Source organism: Bactrocera tryoni, chromosome 3, assembly GCF_016617805.1.
Source record: "Bactrocera tryoni isolate S06 chromosome 3, CSIRO_BtryS06_freeze2, whole genome shotgun sequence".
Classification (NCBI taxonomy): Eukaryota; Metazoa; Arthropoda; class Insecta; order Diptera; family Tephritidae; genus Bactrocera; species Bactrocera tryoni.
The window spans coordinates 28,232,254-28,253,595 of record NC_052501.1 but is presented as its reverse complement, the minus strand read 5'-3'; the positions used below and the strand labels follow the sequence as shown (position 1 = coordinate 28,253,595).

General features: G+C 35.3%; 5 protein-coding genes across 6 annotated transcripts; 3 read left to right on the top strand and 2 right to left on the bottom strand.

The window, feature by feature from the left end:
* The first annotated feature begins 213 nt into the window (after nt 1-213).
* LOC120772732 (probable inactive tRNA-specific adenosine deaminase-like protein 3) lies at nt 214-3,018 on the top strand. 2 transcript variants are annotated; one of them, XM_040101495.1, is made up of 2 exons: nt 214-303; nt 1,756-3,018. In XM_040101495.1, exons 1-2 carry the CDS (start codon nt 262-264, stop codon nt 2,902-2,904), a joined length of 1,191 nt encoding a protein of 396 aa, XP_039957429.1. In that variant the 5' UTR covers nt 214-261; the 3' UTR covers nt 2,905-3,018. The 2 variants fall into 2 exon arrangements, with proteins under 2 accessions (XP_039957429.1, XP_039957428.1); XM_040101494.1 differs by lacking the exon at nt 214-303 and adding an exon at nt 1,348-1,622.
* LOC120770040 lies at nt 231-5,743 on the top strand. The gene is made up of 7 exons (XM_040097155.1): nt 231-303; nt 4,131-4,323; nt 4,388-4,552; nt 4,623-4,805; nt 5,161-5,247; nt 5,315-5,479; nt 5,547-5,743. The coding sequence occupies exons 2-7, from the start codon at nt 4,237-4,239 to the stop codon at nt 5,733-5,735; spliced, it is 876 nt and encodes a 291-aa protein (XP_039953089.1). The 5' UTR covers nt 231-303; nt 4,131-4,236; the 3' UTR covers nt 5,736-5,743.
* On the bottom strand, nt 2,938-3,801 carry LOC120772735 (28S ribosomal protein S28, mitochondrial). Its single transcript, XM_040101497.1, has 3 exons — nt 3,421-3,801; nt 3,239-3,360; nt 2,938-3,179 (listed from the first exon to the last, which is right to left on the bottom strand). Exons 1-3 carry the CDS (start codon nt 3,724-3,726, stop codon nt 3,011-3,013), a joined length of 597 nt encoding a protein of 198 aa, XP_039957431.1. The 5' UTR covers nt 3,727-3,801; the 3' UTR covers nt 2,938-3,010.
* A 675-nt stretch (nt 5,744-6,418) lies between the features above and the next one.
* Nucleotides 6,419-8,747, bottom strand: LOC120772726 (kinesin-like protein subito). The gene is made up of 5 exons (XM_040101488.1): nt 8,120-8,747; nt 7,470-8,059; nt 6,998-7,407; nt 6,747-6,927; nt 6,419-6,681 (listed from the first exon to the last, which is right to left on the bottom strand). The coding sequence occupies exons 1-5, from the start codon at nt 8,664-8,666 to the stop codon at nt 6,583-6,585; spliced, it is 1,827 nt and encodes a 608-aa protein (XP_039957422.1). The 5' UTR covers nt 8,667-8,747; the 3' UTR covers nt 6,419-6,582.
* A 362-nt stretch (nt 8,748-9,109) lies between these two features.
* LOC120770036 (2-acylglycerol O-acyltransferase 2-like) lies at nt 9,110-18,828 on the top strand. The gene is made up of 6 exons (XM_040097151.1): nt 9,110-9,156; nt 12,827-12,886; nt 14,752-14,883; nt 14,958-15,281; nt 18,286-18,461; nt 18,530-18,828. The coding sequence occupies exons 1-6, from the start codon at nt 9,110-9,112 to the stop codon at nt 18,685-18,687; spliced, it is 897 nt and encodes a 298-aa protein (XP_039953085.1). The 3' UTR covers nt 18,688-18,828.
* The last annotated feature ends 2,514 nt before the right edge of the window (nt 18,829-21,342 follow it).

The following is a 21,342-nucleotide window of genomic DNA, read 5'->3' as shown; positions in this document are numbered from 1 at the left end:
AACATGATTTAGAACATATTTTTTGCATTACATCTGGTAGCACTAACTACGTTAACGTAGAAATGGCGCGAGCCTCAACATCCAATAAGAAACCAAGGTCAATTAGTGCTCCCGGCGTAAATGGTGGCGCGACTTTTGAGAGCGAATGAACGGCTAGCGCGTTTTTATGGCTACAGCCGGTGAGTACCGACAATATCATGAAAACAAACACACGAACGTTGTAAACATTGGGAAAGTGCAAGACACAAATAGATGTAGGAGATGGTAGTGCGACGGGGCGGTGGTCGCTTTTGGCACATTATGGTAAGTGAAAAATATATTTTTGTTTTAATTTGCAACGTCATTTTATAACAAAACATTGTGTAAACACGGCGCACATGAATATTTTAAATAAACATCACCACATTTTACATACAAAATAAATTATTTCTCTTATTCCGCTGCTGGTAAAAAACTATTAAAATAACCGTAATTAATATGGTATGGAATCATGACACTATACTGTCGTTGACACAGTGTTAGGTGGGGGTGAAGGGTGGGTCGAAGCACGGTAATTGTTTATCGATTATATGAGTTTTGTTAGCGGAATACGCGTTTTTACTCACCGATTTCCATTTCGCTTTGTCTACGTCACCGTTATATCAAATTGTTATTCACGTTCTTCTTTTTTAGTCACTATACATATATGTAGAAAAAATAACTGTTATCCGGTCCACCAGGCCCACTTATTAAGAATTCAGGTGCACTGATAGAACGGTATTTTGTAAAGCGAGGTGAGGGTAGGTTGTTGTTGCCGAGAAAAATAACTATAACGTCCAAGCACTTGCACGTGATGTCGGTTGAATTATTTAAAGGCTATTTTATGTTATGATTATTGATTATTAAAATTAAAACTGATGCGTTGTTTGATTTCTTCACAATCAATTTGTCAATTTCACCAAATGAAGCTCCTCAACAACTTTGTTGCTGCCAAATTTTATCATCGGATTGCCGGTGATGCCACTGTCAATTGTTACGATTGTGACGCTTTTACATTAACACCATTAGCACAATCTGCGAGGTGTCGAGTCAATATGAAGTAAAAATCATAAGTTTTGAAAATTAAGAAATCAATCCATTTACTCTGTTTTATATTTTTTATACAGTTTTTGAACGAAAATGCATAGTAATAACGAATACAGACTTTGTCATTAAAGATGGTAGCATTTATTACTACTGCTTCTTCTCTCCATTTATCGGCTGATTTTTGACTTGTTTGTTTTTATTTGATACGCAGGTGCCAGTGCTCTAAGTCATTTTAAAAAATAAGTAGGAGGAGGTTTGGTTTGTAAACATTTGGTCTCATTCGGTTTCATAAAAAAAGTGAAATATTGCAAACTTAAATGATTAAAGAATAAATAAATACATGATTTAATTTGATAAGAATGATTTGGTGTGTCACACGAAGGAGTTTCGTTGAAAAAATTTTAGAACTTTACGATCGTAGCTTAATTTCACCATGGCCTTCAAAGTTCAACAGCGCGTCCTCTTTTGGCGTTTTTTGTTTATTTTGGTTCAATAGTGACTTTGATGAAACAGCTGGTTATAAATGTTTAGAAAATGAGGAAGAACCACAAAAGCAAGTTAGCTTAATACAGAGAACGTATATTAATATACGTTCTCTGCTTAATATACATACATATATTCATATGTATACATACATATTGTTGTATATAATTCTTTTACTTAACTCTTGTTGATTCGTATTTGATTTAGCGGTGGTTTGTTATGGAGGACGATAAATCTCGGCCAATAAAACGTTTGAAATTAAGTGACAATCCCGAGTGGTATGCCTCTGCCATATTGACTGATGAATACTTCAAAGAGGTTCCACGTGTTAGAGTTTACCTAAGCGAATTGGACAATAAGCGCCAAATATCAAATGTAATGCTGGAACTATCTAAAATGCTGCCTCTGGAACAAATGAACTTGCAGCATTTAAAACGTGTACGACAACAGGATATTCTTTTGTGCAAAGTTAATGGTTTAAATGGCCATAGTATAAGTCAGTACTTAGAAACAGTGGGACTTAGTCATGATGTGGTTAATCTTTTGTGTAAAAACGTACGTGAAGGTGATGTTCCTGCTTTACCGCCCTTGCTCCGTTGGCAATATGAGCTGGCGCAAACATATTGGCCTTGCAAATTTCATCCAGACAAATATATGGAATCACTCCACAATGGTAGTATATTTAATGAGAAGGAGCGAAAATTCCATTCAAAAATTATGCATTTGTTGGAAGCTATTAAAAATGAGTTGGAACTTAGCAAACCGTGTGGTATCTGCATTGATCCACGAACTGGGGGAGTTGTTGCTTTGGCAAGTAGTGGAACATCAATTAGTCCAGTAATGCATTGTCCAATGCTGCTTGTAGATTTCGTAGCACGTACACAAGATGGTGGCGCTTGGCGAAAAGAGGTTTCGCATGAATTCGAAAATGTCGACGAAGATATTTACAATGATATAAAAGTGAATCCCGTCATAAGTGGTATTCCCAAACGGATTTTAGAATTCATACGAACCGATAAGAGATTTAAGGATATACAAATTGGTGCAGAATTACCCAGAGCTAAAATAAAATGTGATATCAGTGAGGAAAATAGTACTCAAAATGTGGATAACTTAGAAAAATATGGCCCATATTTATGTACTGGATATGATTTGTATTTAAGCCAAGAACCGTGTCTAATGTGTGCTATGGCGCTTGTACACAGTCGAGTGCGCAGAGTTTATTTCGAAAAATGCTCTGATAATGGTGCATTAGTTACACGCTTGAAGCTGCACGCAGTCAAGGAATTAAATCACCATTATGAAGTTTTTCAATGTAAGAAGATAGACCAATCAAACAATGCAATTTATAGTTGACGTCGTAATATATTTAAGTGTTATAATAAAAGGTTTATAATTAAGTAGTAAACTTTATTTGATAACAATTGATTACGAATATATTTGATGCAAATACATTTTATTCTTAATTCACATTAATCGACTTTGTGCTTTGCCTTGCTGGGGATGATAACAGACCAAGCAAATGACAGTCGGCTTCTAAAATAGTCAAATCCTTTTCTGAACCCAAAAATTTTGTTGAGAGTTCCAAATCTTTAATGCGTAACCTCACTCGTGCTCCACGTACATAGTCCCTAAAAGTGTAAATTACATATACATACATATATTTTTCTTAAACAATTTAATTACTTACTCGCTGTTGCGTGTCGGACGTGTGCATACACAATGAAACTTCCAGCCAAAATCTATGTATAAATCATCCCCAACAACGTGAAAGATCTTACCGCTGACAATCTTGCCCTCGGGATCCCCTAGCTAAAATTGTAAAATTATGTATATTATTATTCATTAGAAGAATGATCGTTGATTATTTACATCTATAAATTTTGACTTTCTTAACAATGCAGCAAACGTTTCGTCGTCAACAACTTCTTCAGGCTTATTAGTAGCAGCCTCTGTGTGCTTTTCAAAAGCTAGTGCAAACCCACTTTTTGCACTTGCACCACTCGCCACTGTTGTTTCCTTTTCGACATTGGCATTTTGAGTGTCTTCTGTGATACCTTTGGTTGTACACAACGTTCGAAGGTCCAGCTTTTTGTGTAAGTTTGATGGACGTGATAATATATTTGGTATTTGTGCAGCGCGAACGGCTACTGTGGTTATTTTGTACAAGGAATACATTTTTTGTTCAAAAATAGCAGATTTAATGATTCGTACTAGAGTATAATTTTAGGTTATAAAGTGTTATGACAAAAGCTTATTCCACCATAACAACAGCTGATGGGGTTGCATACATGACATTTAAATAGATTTAGCAACATTTAAAATAAAATACGTTGATTTTTTAGATTTTGAATTATCTATTTATAATGACGTCCTAAGCAACATCTCACAGGACTTTTTTCGCAACTTATGTTTCTAAAATATTATTATCTTTTAGTTTAGAAAAATTGTATGTGTAACGATATACTATTGAAATACTACAATTTTATACGGTCTTACGTTTACTCAGCACGGTTACACTGCTGTCAGCTGATTAGACGTTTATCTGAAGTTTGACATTTACCCAATTTTTCTCTTATCAGCTGCTGCAATCGCTGCACGTTTTCTGGTTTTCTACTCATAACACCTCAACTGCAATTTACAACAATTATTGTGTAATTTTGTTAAATTTTTAATTAAATTGTAAATATGATCGAACAACAGAGACAACGCATTGAACGTGCCGTCACAGAGATGGTAGACGATATGGATAAAACTCATTTACGTAAAATGCAGGTGAGCCGGTGACAAACTAAATGTTTACCCTGTAACTTATATGATCCTCGAAATATAATTGTAGACAGACATGCATTTATGTGCGGCAAAATGTTGTCAGGATATGAATTCCAGCCTTGACAGTGTTCAGAGATGTGTTGATAGGTGTTCGGCACCATTGACACGCGCTCAAAACTACGTTCAACACGAGTTGGGTGAATTTCAGGGGCGCCTGCAGCGATGTGTTATGGTAAGCCCGATTGCTAACATATCCCTACATATAAGGAAAATTAGCTTGAACAAAACCTTTCTTTTTTAAGCAATGTAACGATGATGTAAAAGTGAAAATGCCGCCAAATCCCTCCGAATCTGATATTGCCAAATATACCGACCAATTTGAACGCTGCGCTATACAGTGTGTAGACAAGCATGTCGGATTAATACCTACTATGATGAAAACAATAAAATCCGTATTGGCGAAAGGTCCAGAGTCCATACCTCAAGTTTAATTGCCAGCATAACCAGCAATATTCTCAAATTTTGATAAATATCTTGACTTAAAAAAGATATTAGTGACGTTTTTAAAATGTGTGTAACAATTAAACACGATTATATTTCAAACATAAATTGCACAGTAAATAAGGAACAGTTGTTTTGTTTGTTAAAAAATATAAATGTGGAGTAATAAAGAAAAGCATTTAGAATTTATGTCAAACAACTAATTTGGTACCAGTTTATTTCAACGAAAATTCAAATTTAACAAATCGTAGGCAAATCAATTTTAGCTAATGTGTTAGGCAAACAACTAAACGTAAGGATACATCGTTCAACTTCCCGCTTAAGGGTACTCACTTGTAAATGATAGAACAACAACGTAAACGCGTAGAACGCGCCGTATCTGATATGATCAACGAAATGTATTCAAGTCACTTACGCAAAATGCAGGTTGGTATGCAGCAACGCTCAATTTTTTTTGTAGACAGCTTTAACTCGAATAATTTGCCTAAGCCAGTCAGAAATGCATTTATGTGCATCTAAATGTTGTGACGACCAACGTGGGACCTTAGATTCCGTGCAGACTTGCATTGAGGGTTGCGCCGTACCGCTTACTAAAGCTCAGGACTATTTGCAGCATGAATTGGGACAGTTTCAAGGACGTTTGCAAAATTGTGTTATGGTGTGCCTTTAAAACTTGTATTTATTTGTATTTTGCATTTACAATTTTTTTTGTAAACAATTTGAAGAAATGCAGCGAAGATGCTCGAGAAAGGCTGCCATTAAATCCTGGAGAAGCAGAACTCGCCAAATATCAACATCATTTCGAATATTGTACGGTGGCATGTGTGGATAGACATATTGGCCTTATACCAACTATGATGAAGACTATAAAGGCTGTCTTGGAGAAAGGTCCTAAAGCTTTGCCACAAGCATAGAAAAGTTGCTGAAGCTGTAAATAAATTGTAATAAAAATTATGTTGTAATGTGTGTGTTTTATAAACTAAAATTAAAACTTGATGAGTAAGGTAAATGGTTAATTATTATTAATCCCCGAACAGGGGAGGTTAAGTTTGCAACGAATTTTGTAATCCCCATGAAACGTGGGAAACTATAAAATAAATATATGAATTATCAGCTTGGCGCTAATTCCTCAGTTTTTGAGATATATATCAGAATTTTTGAACCTGTCCATTTCCCTCCAAAAAGCTGTTCATTTGTGGGAACCACCGATATCGGTGCATATATTGCATATACATAGCTGTCATAAAAACTGAACGATCAAAATTCAGCAAATTTGGCATTGAACAATATTTAAGGTAACGGTACAATCTCCGAAGAAATTGTTCAGATCGGCCCAATATATCATGTTATATAAACGGACCGATCAAAACAATTGCCTTGTATAGAATCTTATTTATTTGAGAAGGGTATAACCAAAGTTAACGCTGTATTCTTGGACGAAACGAAAAACAGCAACTAATATGTAGAATGACAGCAATAATCTCTGCAAAAAAAAAAAACAAAAAATGAGCATTTTAGTATTGACAATTTCAAAGCCGAGTCAAAAACTAAATTAACCGTTAACCACCGTATTTTAAGAAAAAAAATTCAATTTCCATTTAATATTTAAAAAAGTGGCACGGTGTCAGTATAAAAAGTAGGAAACGAAATTACATTTTAATAATTTAAAAGCACATACAATAAATGTAATAAAGTTTAACTAACATAACAAAAGATACTCTACACAAATATATTTAAATAGTGATTCTAATTTAGCTACTGTTATTCTAATGTACGACGCTTCTTTTCTGTTTCCTCTTCTTCGAGTTGATCGCGCAGATCTTCAATTTGATTTTCATATTGTCGTTTGAGCGAAGCGATCTAAATTGAGAAAAAAGTTAAATGCTTAGCAACAAAATAATCTTGAAATTGCTAATATTTTATACCTTTAAATCATGCAAACGTTGCTGCATTTGTAGTTCATGCTTCAAGCTTTGCTCGTGATCCTTCTGCTTTTCCTCCAATTTCTTCTCAAATGACTCGACCAGTTCCTTGCGCAAAATCCGTTCTTGTTCGAGTAAACGATATTGCATTTCCGATTGCAAACGCTCCACCTCACTGCGTAAACTGTGTGCATTATGAAATATGTTAATTGAATAAAAATAAATAAAAAATAAACTAATTTCCACATGCTTACAATATGTTCTCTTCAGCAGCTGACTTAGCCTTCTCAACAACAAACGAATAACGCGACTTATTCACTGGTTTTGGCGGCTGTTTGAATGTAATATTCTTAGCAATTGCAGAAAATCGCAGCACATTCATGTTTTCTTCATAAAATGTGTCCATGGGTGTGACATTCACTATCATTGTGAGCTTTTCTTTGCCTAACAAGGCACTTTGTAATAACATTGTTAATTTAGATTCACGGACTGGTATCACCTGGCCCTTGGTTTTCAATTTTTTATTATTATTAGCTGCATCCAGACAGCGCCCGAGCGTCATAAGTGACGTATTAATACCTTTAGCTTCGTTGAGACGCGAACCAACGTTACGTGTTTTACTTAAACGTTCAGAACCCGCTAAATCGCAGAATTTGTAGGAAGTCTGAAAATAAAATTAGCCTTTTAAGCATAACCATAAAGCTATAGCAAACTTCAAAGACTTACATCGACAACCACACCGGTGCTGTAGTATTTAATTATGTCAATAAAAAATATACAATGCGAGCGGCTCGAGTTAGCATTAATAGAAGTGGATGCATAAGAAACATGTTGTAGACCCCAGTGTAACAATTTCAGGCTTTCCGAACACGATTTCACATAAACTGAGGTTAGACCTTGTATGAAAACTTTGCCGTCGTTTGTAACAATTTTTAGACCCTTTCGTTGTGGTGGGGCCATTTGTTGGCTGGTTTTTGGCTGTTGTGACGGTGGTGCTAACAAATCAAATACCAATTCATTGTATATTTCCACGAATGATATCCAAATGAATACGGATACTTCATCCTGCACGATAGTTTGAAAGTCATGCTCTGATTTTATCGTTTTCTCCAGCAGCTCATGGTCTGCGTTTAGTCCAACGCATGACTCCAGCAACGTCTGACGCATGTTTTCTTCGCGGGCTAGCGCTTCATCGTCTAAAATGCAGGCACAACCTTTCTCTAATTTAAGTGCAGGTTGTGGGTAAATATTGGACGCATTCATACGGAATATATTCTCTACTGCACGTGGCACAATGCCTGGCTTGCTGGGCGTACCTAAGAGTAATAAATCTCCCTTTATTTCTTATCTTAGTAATCCTTACAAATCTCACTTACCGAGCAATGTGAATGTTTTGCCCGAACCCGAGGTGCCGTATGTCAGCACTGTAAAGCTGTCAGTCTGGTTTTCAATGCGTGGTGCTACACAAATACGATACACTTCATCCTGTTTTACGGCGCTATCAAACACTGCCGAGAAACTATAATGCTGTTCTATTTTACTTTTGTTGTTGCTTGTTGTTGATGCATCATTGGGAGGCCCAGTTACAAGCACATTACCCGCAGTTGAAATTGTATACGAAGTTGATATTTGTGTAACTGGTTTCAAACGTAAATATACTAAAGCAGCATTTGAGTCTGTGCTTAGATCACTGCTCGCTTCACTTAGTGGTACGGATATGTCTTCATAAGATGATGAAACGTCGGCATCGCTGCTATATTCAGTTTGGCCTTCCTCTTTTATTTCATCGAAGAGTCTTACTTGTCGGTCTGGTCGCGGCCGAAAACATCGATCTACGGATGGATCACGCGCACGTAGAAAAGACGGGCGCACTTCTTCACACATGCTACCAAGAGAACTATGGTCGGATAATGAATTTGACATTATGAACCGCTTTAGCTCACGAATATTTTTTAACGAATACAAAATTATTGTAGGATTAACTGTAAATTAAAAGAAAATTGCAGAACTATTGTAGTTCGAATTGGCGCGGGGTAAACATACAAAAATAATGACAGGCGACTGGTTAAATTCAAAATTGAAGGATTCTCTAGGGTTGCCGGTTTTTTAAATACAAATTTTAAACGTAAGTAATGCTGCTTCTTTTTGAATCAACGAGTAAATCACAATTGTACAGTGTAGGGAGATAAATTTGTGAACTCCAATTCAAATTCAATTTATGAATAATATTTCGACAGAAACTCAGATTATTATGACTATAAGTAGGACACTAATCAAATATATTGAACCAACCCGCTTCTGCTTTCGTCATTATATTATAGAGTTAAAAAGATCGAATCGTAATTTACAATGTTTATGCATATCAAATGTATATTGGGCCTTCAGTACTTATGCAACAAAAACACTCGGAAAAGTAAGTGTTTATAGTTTGATTATTATAACTTTTGGCCAAGCGCAGTAAACTATAAGATTATTTGATATACATAATTTTATAATAAATCTCTATTGTGAATGCATAAAATAACCGTGGATACTGAATTTTGTTTACACCAATAAAACTTACTGTCAAATCTTTGTTTTGATCAGCCGGAAATGGATGGTATTATAACACAAATAATATTAAACAGTGTATTGGCGCAATATTCACAATGCTTCTCACGAAATATTGTTATATGCAACCGCCAAATGGTTATTGTTCCACACGTGTGTGCTGTAGTCAAAAGAGAAAAAAGAACCTTGAAGAAATTTACTGCACGGAACGACACAAGAAATTAAAAGTAAACGGATCCAGATGCGACATTAAAAATAATTTTACCAATATCCAGCGGAGGTCGGCGTGTTGCACTAGAAAACGGATCGTGAGGAAAGGGTATTAAATGAATAGAGAAATTCGAATTCAAACGATTGACCATTTTTAACCTCTCAGCGATGTAAGTTGGTCGCTGTTGATTAATGCTTTTGAGCCTCCTAACGGCGAAAGTAGCGGAGAGGGCAGCATCGAGCACCTGCCTTCTTTTTTTCCATGCCCACTAGTTTTATGCAGGACATTCTTCAAAGCAATAATTAAAACAGCTCAATTTCCACGACAGCTGGTTCTACACACCGGAATTGACCCATTTTATCCAGCCAAGGGCTGTTTTTTCGGCGATCAAAAAAAACAAAAACACCTGCGCAACTATTCCCGATTTAAGACATTTGGGGATTCACAGAAATAAGAATAAGGATATTGAATAAAACATTACTATTCATAAAGTATTTATTGGCGGATTTCCACTTGTACTGGTTTGAGAGGATCATTTACCCACACCCTGAAATACAATGGGTTATTTTTAGTCTTCGGATTGAGTCTCATTTCTGTTTTTCCTAGTAAGACAAAAAGCAGCGTTTGCGATAATCGGAGGCAGAATCGGATTATCAGAACTGCGAGAGATCTTATTGAAACTCAATAATTCACGTAGCCCCCACAAACATATGTATGCCAAATTTTGAGTTGCATTAATAAAATCTAGTGGAAATATGTTCCCAAACTTGCTTTAGTTTAATGTTGTGGGTTAATGATTTCTGCTCAGACTTTCCTCTAGTTGCAATAAACTCGGTGTAGTTATTTTCGAATTTTCAGCTGACTTTAAATGATTTAAGTATGTATGTACATACATACATATGTATATAAGTCAATATGTGTGATATTATAATTAAATTAATTGTTCCTAAACATAATGTTTCTCGAACCTAGTTTTTCCTTACTTGTTTTTGTTAGTGACTTTAATTCTAAATTGGTTAGCAAAAAGTCTGATTATTTATAAAAATTGTGTTAAAAAAAAATTAATAAAAGCTGCAGAACATGCATGAAGCTATGTGACTAATTGGTTCGATTAACTTAAAAGCTTGAGTTTTTACCATTGCTAGAATATGCACTTTGTTTTCATATTTGGAGTGCGAGCCAATGGTTGGTAGTTTTATATAAGCACTTTCAGTTGTGACACAAAAGTTGTTGGTACATTTTACGTTTAAAGCAAAAATATCTCTTTAAAAAATGGCCAAAATAGAGCACGGATACGGGTTTCGGCAATTTATGGGCGCACTTGCTGCGCTAATGTATTTGTTGGTAATCACAATCGTATTTTCGTGTTGCTGGATCCTGACCCTTGGATTACTTGTGAGTAATTATTTATTTATTATAAATTGGTTTTTATGTAAACTATTTTAGCTTTATGGAAACTTCTTTTGGAGAATAACGATGTTTCTCTATATTTGTTATATTCATATATCAAGCGCGAAATTCATTTTGAACATCAAAGGAAATGGGTGAGTAAATTATTTTAATTATTTTATTTATTGAATTTATTTTATCCAATTTTTTGAATAACATGTTTCAAGCAGGTGGCAACTCATCTCTGAAAGTTTTCAAACTATAAGCCTTCTTAAGTCTTTAAATTGTTATTAATTTTGTCATTTTTTTTTATGATTTTTATTACATGAAAATTTGAAATAAGTGGCAGCTTATTTTCTTATATAAGCAAACAATTTTTTTTTTATATTTTTGTTAGTACATATTTATTTTTTTATCTTATCTTATTATCATAAATTCGTTTTTCAAATCAATTTTATTCTGAAAACTTCTTAAACGTGTGGCAACATTCAAAATTCTTTTTCCAATTTTTTTTGTATATATTTGTTGCTACATATTTATTTTCTTATCTTATCTTATTGTTATAAATTCGGTTTTCAAATCAATTCTATTCCAATTTTTTTTACGCATGTGGTAACACCAAACTCCTTTTCCAAGTGTAAGCCCATTTAAACTCGTTAGCTTGATACCCATATCATAAAACTCGTTTTCCTTATTAGTTTTATTGAGTGCAAAGTTAAAACAAGTGACAGCTTTTTTCTTAAATTTGTAAACAATTTTTTTATAAAATTTTAATACAAATAAAATTATAAAAACTACACCTAAATTATTGCAAACATTTATTTTTCATAATAATTTTATTCTAAAAACTTTTTAAACAAGTGGCAACATTCCTATTTGTTTAAGCTTTTTTAAACTCTTCAATTTGGTACGATATTTGGTAATATCATAATAATTCTGAACATGCATGAAAATTAAAAACTAGTGGCAACTTTTTCTTAAAAATTGGTAGACTAACCTTTTAAGAATTTTAATGTAAATAAGCCTTATTACTACACTTAAATTATTGGAAAAAATCGATTTTCATATCGATTTCATTCAAAATTGATTTAATAAGTGGCAACCCCTCAAATTTTTTTCAGCTATTAGCTATCTTTAGATCAATTAATTTGACATTCATATTGTAATATTATGATTTTCTTATAAGTATTGATAAAATTAAAAGTTAACCTAGTGGCAACCCTTCACATTTTTTTTAAGTTGTAGCCTTGTTAAGATTATTTGATTTGATACTCATATTGTAATATTTTGCTTTTCTTATAAGTTTTAATAGTATGAAAAGTTAAATATGTAGGTGGCAACTCTTCTAAAATTAGTAAGCCTAAGAAGATCAGTAATCAATATGAATAAGCCCTAATACTACCCTTAAATGTATAAAAACGTTCGACTTTTGTAACACTTTCATTCAAAATTAATTTAACAAGTGGCAACACTCCAATTTTTTTTAACTGCAAGCATTCTTAAAATTATTTCATCTGATACTCACGGTGTAATATTTTACTTTTCTTATAACTTTCAATAGTCTGAAAAGTTAAATATGTGGCAACTCTTCTAAAGCCATATTAAAACTCTTTAATTAACATAAATAAGCCTAATTGCTGGTCTTAAATTATTGCAAAATTCTTTTTTCAAATCAATTTTAATCCTATAACTTTTTAAACATGTGGCAACCCCAAAATTACTTTTTTTCTCAAGATTAGTTCATTTAATATTTCGACTGCAATATTATTTTCATACTCTTGTAACATGTGCCACAGAATATAATAGTATAGAATATAAAAAGTAAGGTGGAGTTAGTAGATGGACGTACATAATCGGACATCGCAACGCCCACAAAACGCCATTAATCGAAAACTTATACAAGACCATAACTAAGCACTAAGATACAAAACAGTAATTTGGCACAGGGGATCGGAGCAACAAGAGGCATTTGCGGGCTAAAAATTTTGACAAAGTCGGTGTATCCCCGTCCTCTATTTGGCTTAATGTAAAACTTTAACTCTTAAACCACTTAGCTATAATAACAAAATTTGCTCACGATAAATCCCTTACCATTATCTACACTGTGGATGAAATCGGAAAATAACCTCGTTCTCTCCCCATATAACGGTACTGCTAAAAACTATTAAAAGTGCGACACATCAATGACTAAATATTCCAGATCGGTCCTACCCAAGATGGTATGAGAGGGCTTTATGGGAGCTGGGGACGATAAACGCGGTACCGCCCAATTTTAGGTTAAATATCTCGGCACCGGACCCACCGTGGCATTCTTCTCACTTTCGATTCTTTCACTTTCCAGTACACAAATCAGGAAGCATAACAGGATAAAACATTGCACGAATCATGTCTTTAGAGTGTGTCATCTTATCACCAAAATTGTCCAAATCCAACCAAAAATGTTCAAGCCGCAGTATCTATAGTTGACATTTGACCAAAAATACCGAATCCCATACAATTGAAATTCAGAGAAAATATTTCCCTTTTAATAATATCTCGGTGTATTAAAAATGGGTTGAATCGGGCCAACATTTCCCTGAGCACACCCATATACTTAATATAAAGGTTTTCCAATTTCCGATTTACTTTATACAACATACATATATCGGTCAATAAGTGAGTTATCTCAATGAAAATGGATAGCCTGTTTCACTCAGTGTACCTTTGTGTTTAAAATGGAAAAAATTGGGCGAAAACTTGACCTAGACCCTATATAACTAATATCAGGATTTTCGAACATCCGGCTAACTTTGCGCTATATGAGTGGTGATTGTATGTGAGGTACTTTACTCGTATTAAACTCAGGGAACATTTTTTTTAGTATGTGGCATGTTAATATTGTAGTATGTAGTAAGTATTGGCAAAAATAAGTAAAATTGGGCACAACTGCAGCTCCCATTACTACATATAATGATTTTCGTTTTTCTAATATTATGTCGAATATGTTGGCCAGTGTATGAGTTTTATATAATAAATCTTTTTGTTCTTTATTGGAGTGGACACCATTTACACGGTTATATCCGTGTTTACAACAGCGCGCCAATCGTTCTTCCTTTTCGCTGTTTGGCGCCAATTGGTCTTTCGAACGGAGTGGAGGTCTTCCTTTGCTTTCCGCGGTGGGTACTGCTTCGAATACTTTCAGAGCTGGAGCGTTTTCGTTCATTCGGATGACATAACGCACCCAGCGTAGTCACTGTCTCTTAATTCACTGAACTATCTGGGAAATGGTGGGTCATCATAGGAACCATTTTAATAGAGAATTTTAAGACCTACAACTTTGCTCTGTGGTATTTTTTCGATAAAACTAACCGTTTTTAGAAAACTTCAAAAAAACATAAAATTTTGACCTTTGACCCCGAATAACTTCTTTAGCACACATGGGATCGATGGGGACTTTTGACACTTAATTTTTTATGGTAAACCTAAGGTGTCTACAAGAATTTAGCTTTACCGGAATTTTATTTATTTTAATTGTCCAAATTGACCGGACTATATGTCAATCTCGTCGTATATCTCGTACAGTTCATGGTTCCATCGACTGCCATAAATCTTATAAATTTATAAAAAAAATAGGAAACCGTTAGGTGGAGGATCTTCCCGTTACAATTAAGAGCTCATAATTGGAGAGCCTTCTCTTTATCAAACAATTTTTCAGAGTACCAAGAAAAAAAAAACCATTCAAAGCTTTTGCTCCACTCTAATACACATTTATTTACATGTACATATACGTGACATACATACATACGTGACGGAATTTTGTTGCGTTCGCCTAGTTTTTCTTTTGCCGCAACTAAATTAATAATAATTTCTTTCTTAAAGCATCAGATTCTTTCGCAGTAACTGGCTTTGGAAACAACTACGCCGTTATTTTCCAATCGAATTGGTGAAAACAGTAGATTTACCCGCCAACCGTCATTATGTGTTCGCGACTTTTCCACACGGTGTTATGACGTAAGTTTTCATAATCGGTATAGTTTTCCAGTTTAATTCAATTAGCTAATTAATTTATTTACTTTTATGATTAGTTATGGCTGCACCGTTAACATTACGTATGACATTGACAATTGGCTCGCACTATTTCCCGGTATACGACCGAGGCAGACGATTTTGAATGCCACCTATTTGACGCCATTCTTGTATGAATATTTGCGCCTTTGCGGTTTTATTTCGGTGTCGGAAAAGTCTTTAATGCATTATTTGACCAGTCGCTGGCAGGGTGATGGTTTCACGTCTAACGGGGTTTTCATTATTGTTGGCGGTGCACAGGAGGCTTTAGACTCTCGTCCTGGCCAATATGAGCTGACATTTTTGAGACGTAAAGGATTTGTTCGTGTAGCCATAAAAAGTGGGTATGTATGGTTAGAAAAAGTATAGTACAAGGTATGTATGGTTTTCTGAGGAGTTATAAATATATCTGTAAGGAGCTAAACCGGTCCGAAGCTGTAGAAGTGGTAGTAGTGGCATAAACATTCCGTAAATTGTTTTCCGAATACTAGAGAGTTGGAAGTTCTTGAACATATCTGTAACAAGTTTTTTTAATAGGGATGCTAGAAAAGTAGAGGGATAGGGACAGCAAACGACGCCATATTTTTTCTGCTCCTTTGAAATTTCTCTTCAATAAGATTTGCCATTTCATCATGGAAAGATACAACGATCCAACAACGAGTCGAAATTATTAAAATTTGCTACTGAAATTCAGAGTCAGCGGCCTCAACTTTGACAGTACTACGACCAATTTATGGTCGTCATAATCGTCCTGTCAGATCAACAATTGAGCGTCTAGTGGAAAAATTTGAATCCACAGGCTCAGCACAAAATGTTCGCGAGGCAGTGAGCCAAAGAAGTGCCCGTAATGTCGAGAATATTGCTGCCGCTGGCGCATTAATTGAAAATCATCTTCAGCGTTGAGGCACATTTCTGGCTGAATGGCTTCGTCCATAAGCAAAATATCCGTTTTGGTCAGGCAGCAATCCACACAATCCATGAGTCACCATTGTATCCCGAAAAATTACGGTTTGATGCGATTTGTCGGCCATCGGCGTCATTCGGCTGTAATTCTTCCGTGATTATCAAGATCGGCACAATACTGTGAATAGGAATAGCTACCGCTCAATAATAACCGAATATTATATGTCGTTCCAACAGGATGGCGCCATAAGCTACACAGCAAATGTTAAAAACGATTTATTGAAAACTTAGTTTGGTGAACGTGTTATCTCACGAAATGGCCCAGTCAATTGGCCGAATCGGTCTTGCGATTTGACGCCGTTAGACTATTTCCTGTGGGGCTACGTCAAGTCTATGGTCTATGCCAACAAACCAGTGACGATTGATGAACTTCGTACGAATATCGAAAATGAAATTGCAGGAGTTACGGCCGATTTATGCTTGAAAACCGTCGAAAATTGAGTTCAGCGTCTGGACTTCTGTAAGCATCGAATGTAAAGAGTTTCATTGATATCCAAAACCAAATTCGCTATATATGTGATTGCTTCGCTCATGGGCCTCATGGATCAAGTTTCTATTTTGCGAGTTGTTGATGAAACGCAACAAAAACGATGAATTCAAAGTGGTTCACTTATGACAGGCGGAAACGGTCGTGCTCAAATCACGGTGAGCCGGCGTAAATGCTGTTCACGGTAGGACTGATGGTCAGGAAAGTTTTACTTTAGGTTTGGAGCGATTGAAATGGAATAATCTACTTTGAGTAGCTCTCCTACCGCTAAACTCTTAATACTCTCAACAATTGGACTATCTGATTGAAGTAATCGATCACACATCGATAGTGAATCGCCAGAAACCCTGGGAACTTTGTTTGATATTCCTCCACCTTACGGTGCGGACCTGTCACCAAGAGATTACTATCTGTTCCTGTCTATGGCGAAGGACTTTGCTGTTGAAAGATTCCTCTTGTGCCCAATAACTGTTCCTGTTTTTTATTAATAGGGGCTAGACTTTCTTTGAGAGTGACATTATGGAATTACCTTAAAAATAACAACAAATTTGTGGAGAAAGCGTTGCATACAGTATTTCACTTAAATCGAATCATTCTAACTCGGCTAAATTACTAGACTTTATAGTTATATACCGGCTCAAATAAGGCCTGGTTGCTTCGTATCTTTGCTAGCTTTGAAACTTTAGGCGGTCAATCATTAATTCTGAAAATCAACGAAGAAATTCTATTGAATTTTGTGTGTGGGATCAAATTTCTGGTAGTGAAATATTCATAATGTTAGAAAAGGCCTTCGGTCATAATTGTTTGTCGCGAGCAAGTGTTTTTGATTGGTAGAAAATCGAGATTGCCTTGCCGACGAACCACATCCAGGACGGTCATCAACATCAACTGATGATCACGTCAATAACATAAGGGATTTGGTGCTTGAGAATCGACGATTAACAGTCAGAGATCTTACTGGCATCGTTGGGCTATCGAAAGGACCAGTAAAAACCATTTTGAAAAATCATTTGATCCTAAGAAAAGTGAAAGCATGATTGATTCCGAAATCAACTAAATTCTTGAAAAACAGTGTCGCGCTTACGTCTGTGAAATAATGCTTTCCGACTACGACGAAATAATGAAACGTATTACTACGGATGATAAGTCTTGGATCTGTGCTTTCGCACAGTGAGCCGAAGCCGAAAAACGACGTCAAAGCAGGTCAAAATTCAAGGTTAACAGTTTTCTTCGATTATCGAGGTGTAGCGCATTACGAATTCCGTCGACACTGTCAATAAGGAATATTATTTGAGTGTTATGCATCGTTTGCGCGAAGTTTGCGTAAAAAGAGGCCGAAATTATGGGCCTACCATCTTAGTTTTTGCATCAAGATAATGTACCGTAGCATACTGCATAGATTCTTAGTGAGTTTTTCGCCTAATTTTCAAGCAATATCGTGCCACAACCACCGTATTCACCTGATTTAGCTTCGTGTGATTTCTGTCTATTCAGTAAACTCAAACGACCGCTCCGGGGAAACTGCTTTGAGTCAATTGAAGACATTAAACGTGAATCGCTGCGCGCATTGAAGGCTGTTCCGGAAATTGACTCTAACAACTGTCTAGCGAATTGGAAAAAAAGTAAGCCACATGTATATTGGAGCTAAGGTGGATTTCTTTGAGAGGTATGATATAGAGTTTGAAGAATAAGTAAAGAATTTTAAATTATGAACAAAGTCTCATAGTAGTACTTGTAGATCAAGAATTTATACATACATATATACGTGGGTATTGACTATTAATTTATAAAAGTAGGTTTTTTTACTATTTTCTGCTTACGATAGGCCCTTCGGACTACATGTAGTATTTATGTATAGTTATGTATATGTAAGTAAAACTCTTTTCCATCACTCGCAGCGCTGCTATCGTTCCATGTTTCACCTTCGGTGAGGTGGACAGCTTCGAGCGTTGGGATGGTAAATGGGCCTTGCATTGGCAATTGTTAGTGAAATACTTACTGGGCATATCGATAATACTAGTAAAGGGACGTGGTGGCCTTCCGCTTCCATTCAAGCGCCGTATTGTACAAGTGGGTGAGTAACGCTGCATGTAATCGCTATAATATTCAATACTTCTTGAGCTATTTTTTATAAACTTACAGTCGGCAAACCAATCGAAGTGCAACAGAATGATAACCCGCAACCGGAATATGTGGATGAAATTCATCAAAAAGTCATTGAAGGTGTAAAAGATTTATTTGAGACACACAAAATTCATTACATTGAAAATTACGAAAATGTTAAACTTGTAATTAAGTAATTTTGCTAATTGTAATAACTAGATGATGCTGTAATCGGGTAATTATATGACCACTTTGATTGTTCGTATCCTTTGTAAGGAAATAAGAAAACTGTAACTGTTACTCGGTATATCTTCGAGTTCTAAATGAGCTTTCTAAAGTCAGACAAAAATATTTCTTCTTTATCATTGTTTTAATTATTTGTTCTTATATTTTTGATACAATCTCGGGTAGTGTTTAAACTTCCATGCTCTTGATCGCCACTCTCTTGTAATTCGGAATCTCTCTTCTCTCAAATATTTATTGTAGAAAGGTGAATATAATCGCACTTAAAGGAGTGAAACTCGATTATAACCGCGTAAGTGGTGTAATCGCCAATAAAGAAGAAGAAAGAAGTGAATATTAACTGGGTTATCATTTGTAATATCTGAAATAACTGTAAATTTAGAGGCTCAACTAGAGTTTTACATACCATGTGTTGATTATGGAGTCTCTTTGTAAATTCTCGTATGTACAACATTGATCTTGCCCCAACGAAAGTCAATGACCGAAGTTTAAATATTCAATTACTTCGACATGTTCCAAGGCTCCTCAATTAGTAATCGTTGTAGCTGTAATTTAGCTATTAAATACGAGTTTATGTAAATATATAACATATTTGTATATATGTATGTATGTATGTACAAAAGAATTTCATAGCAGCAATAAGAATTATCTCACAAGCTTGTAATTAAAGAGTCATGGTGCAAAATTCTTATTGAAAACTTGAAAAACATGTTTTAAAAGCAAATGCATTGCAACTGTGCAATTTTGAACTGTGTAATGTTGACTGTTGAAATGTTAATAATATCATTTGAACTCGGCAATGGAAAGGTCATTACAAAATAAATCGTTTGGAGAACGCTTGCATGGCGCCCCAAAGCCAAATACACTTTGTTGTTGCTTTCTCTGCTCAGAAATTAAGTTGAAACTTTAGAGTCTCAATGTTCTGGTTAACTTAACCAAGACTCCTTCTTTCGGTAAAGAACTTTTTTTAACCAGAACTTAACTGAATTGTTGCTAACCAGAAATTAAGAAAATGGCTCTAAGGAGAAAAGCGGAATAAAGTTTTGAAAAATCATGTGCATATTACAAAACGCAATGAAATATTGTTGTCATTTTCTAAAATTTAGTACTTACTGCAATTTTGACACTTTGGTCCGGGTTCTCAAAAATCAAAATTTTTAAATCTGTCATATTTCATGACCGAATTCCACATGTTCTTCAAGACCGCTGCATTTCGTGCTTTTTTCAAGAGTCCGATGTCTGCAATCGTTTGTTCCCGTCGGTATAGTTTGAGTAAGTATTCTTAAGTATATTCTTCTCCTCTACTAAACCTCTTGTCTATTCACGTCCAGAGGGTATTCTCACCATGAAATACCTATTAAAATTTAATCTTGTGGGCTCTAGTCTGATTTATTTATATTAGCATCGAGTTTGACTTAATCGCCCCGGTAAACCCTGTACCCTATGTATTACATTTAATTTTCTGATTTAATTTAATGCTGGTCTAACGACTGCCGTATACATCCACATTACTAAGTATATTCCGTTTTAGGCCTCGTACAACCAAAAGAGGGAAGTTGAAATTGATGTACTTTGATTGTATTCGTGAATAGCATTAGTTCTAGTTCCATTAACTATAACGTCTGCATATGCTACTGCTTTCACTTTTGCTCCGTTGAGTTGAAGTAGTATATCGTTCAGTATTACTACCCATAGTAGCCCAGAAAGAACACCTCCTTGAGGAGCCCATCTGCTTACATAACTTGTTCAAGTCTCTCTGTGTATGGCTATAATAATTATGTTCATAAGCATCAATTGAATCCATCTTCACACAATGTCGCTCATGCCGCCATGTCCCTGCGACTCAATGATCGTGCTTACCTCTACCTTATTAAGAGCTACGTCAAGAAAGGTATCCATTGTATATTACTTGAGGTGTAATGACTCTTCTATTACATTTACCATCTCGTATAGGACAGTTTCTGTTGATAGACCCTATTACTACTGTGGGCAAAAAATAGTAAGACTTTGTAATTTAAATATCGCGCGAGAACCCATTTGTTGAAATATTGTTTTGTAGCTTGGTGTGTTGTCTCAGTGACATCTGTGTTAAATGTTACCTGAAAATAATCATGAGTATTTGGTATACGATTTGCTTTCTGAAGTACATACAAAGTGCATTCGACGATTTTTACAATGAGGGAAATCATTCAACAAAGACATTCAATTAAATTCTGTGATAATTGTTTGTCGTAGCAAGTATTTTAGATTGGTACAAATTATTCCAAGAACCACGAACCACGTCCAGGACGGCCATCAACATCAACTGATGTTCAACACGTCAATAAAATAAAGGAATTGGTGCTTGAGAATCGACGATTAAAACTCAGAGATCTTACTGACATAGTTGGAATATCGGAAGGATTAAAGAAAGATATCATTTGGTCCAAAGAAATGTGAAAGCACGATTGGTTCTAAAATCACTCAATTTTTTCGAAAAACAGCGTCGCATTACTGTCTGTGAAACAACGCCTTCCGACTACCAGGATGTCACGAATCGTATTATTACTGGTGTTGGATCTATGCTTACAACCCGGAAACAGTCGATCAATCGGCCGAATATCGTGGCA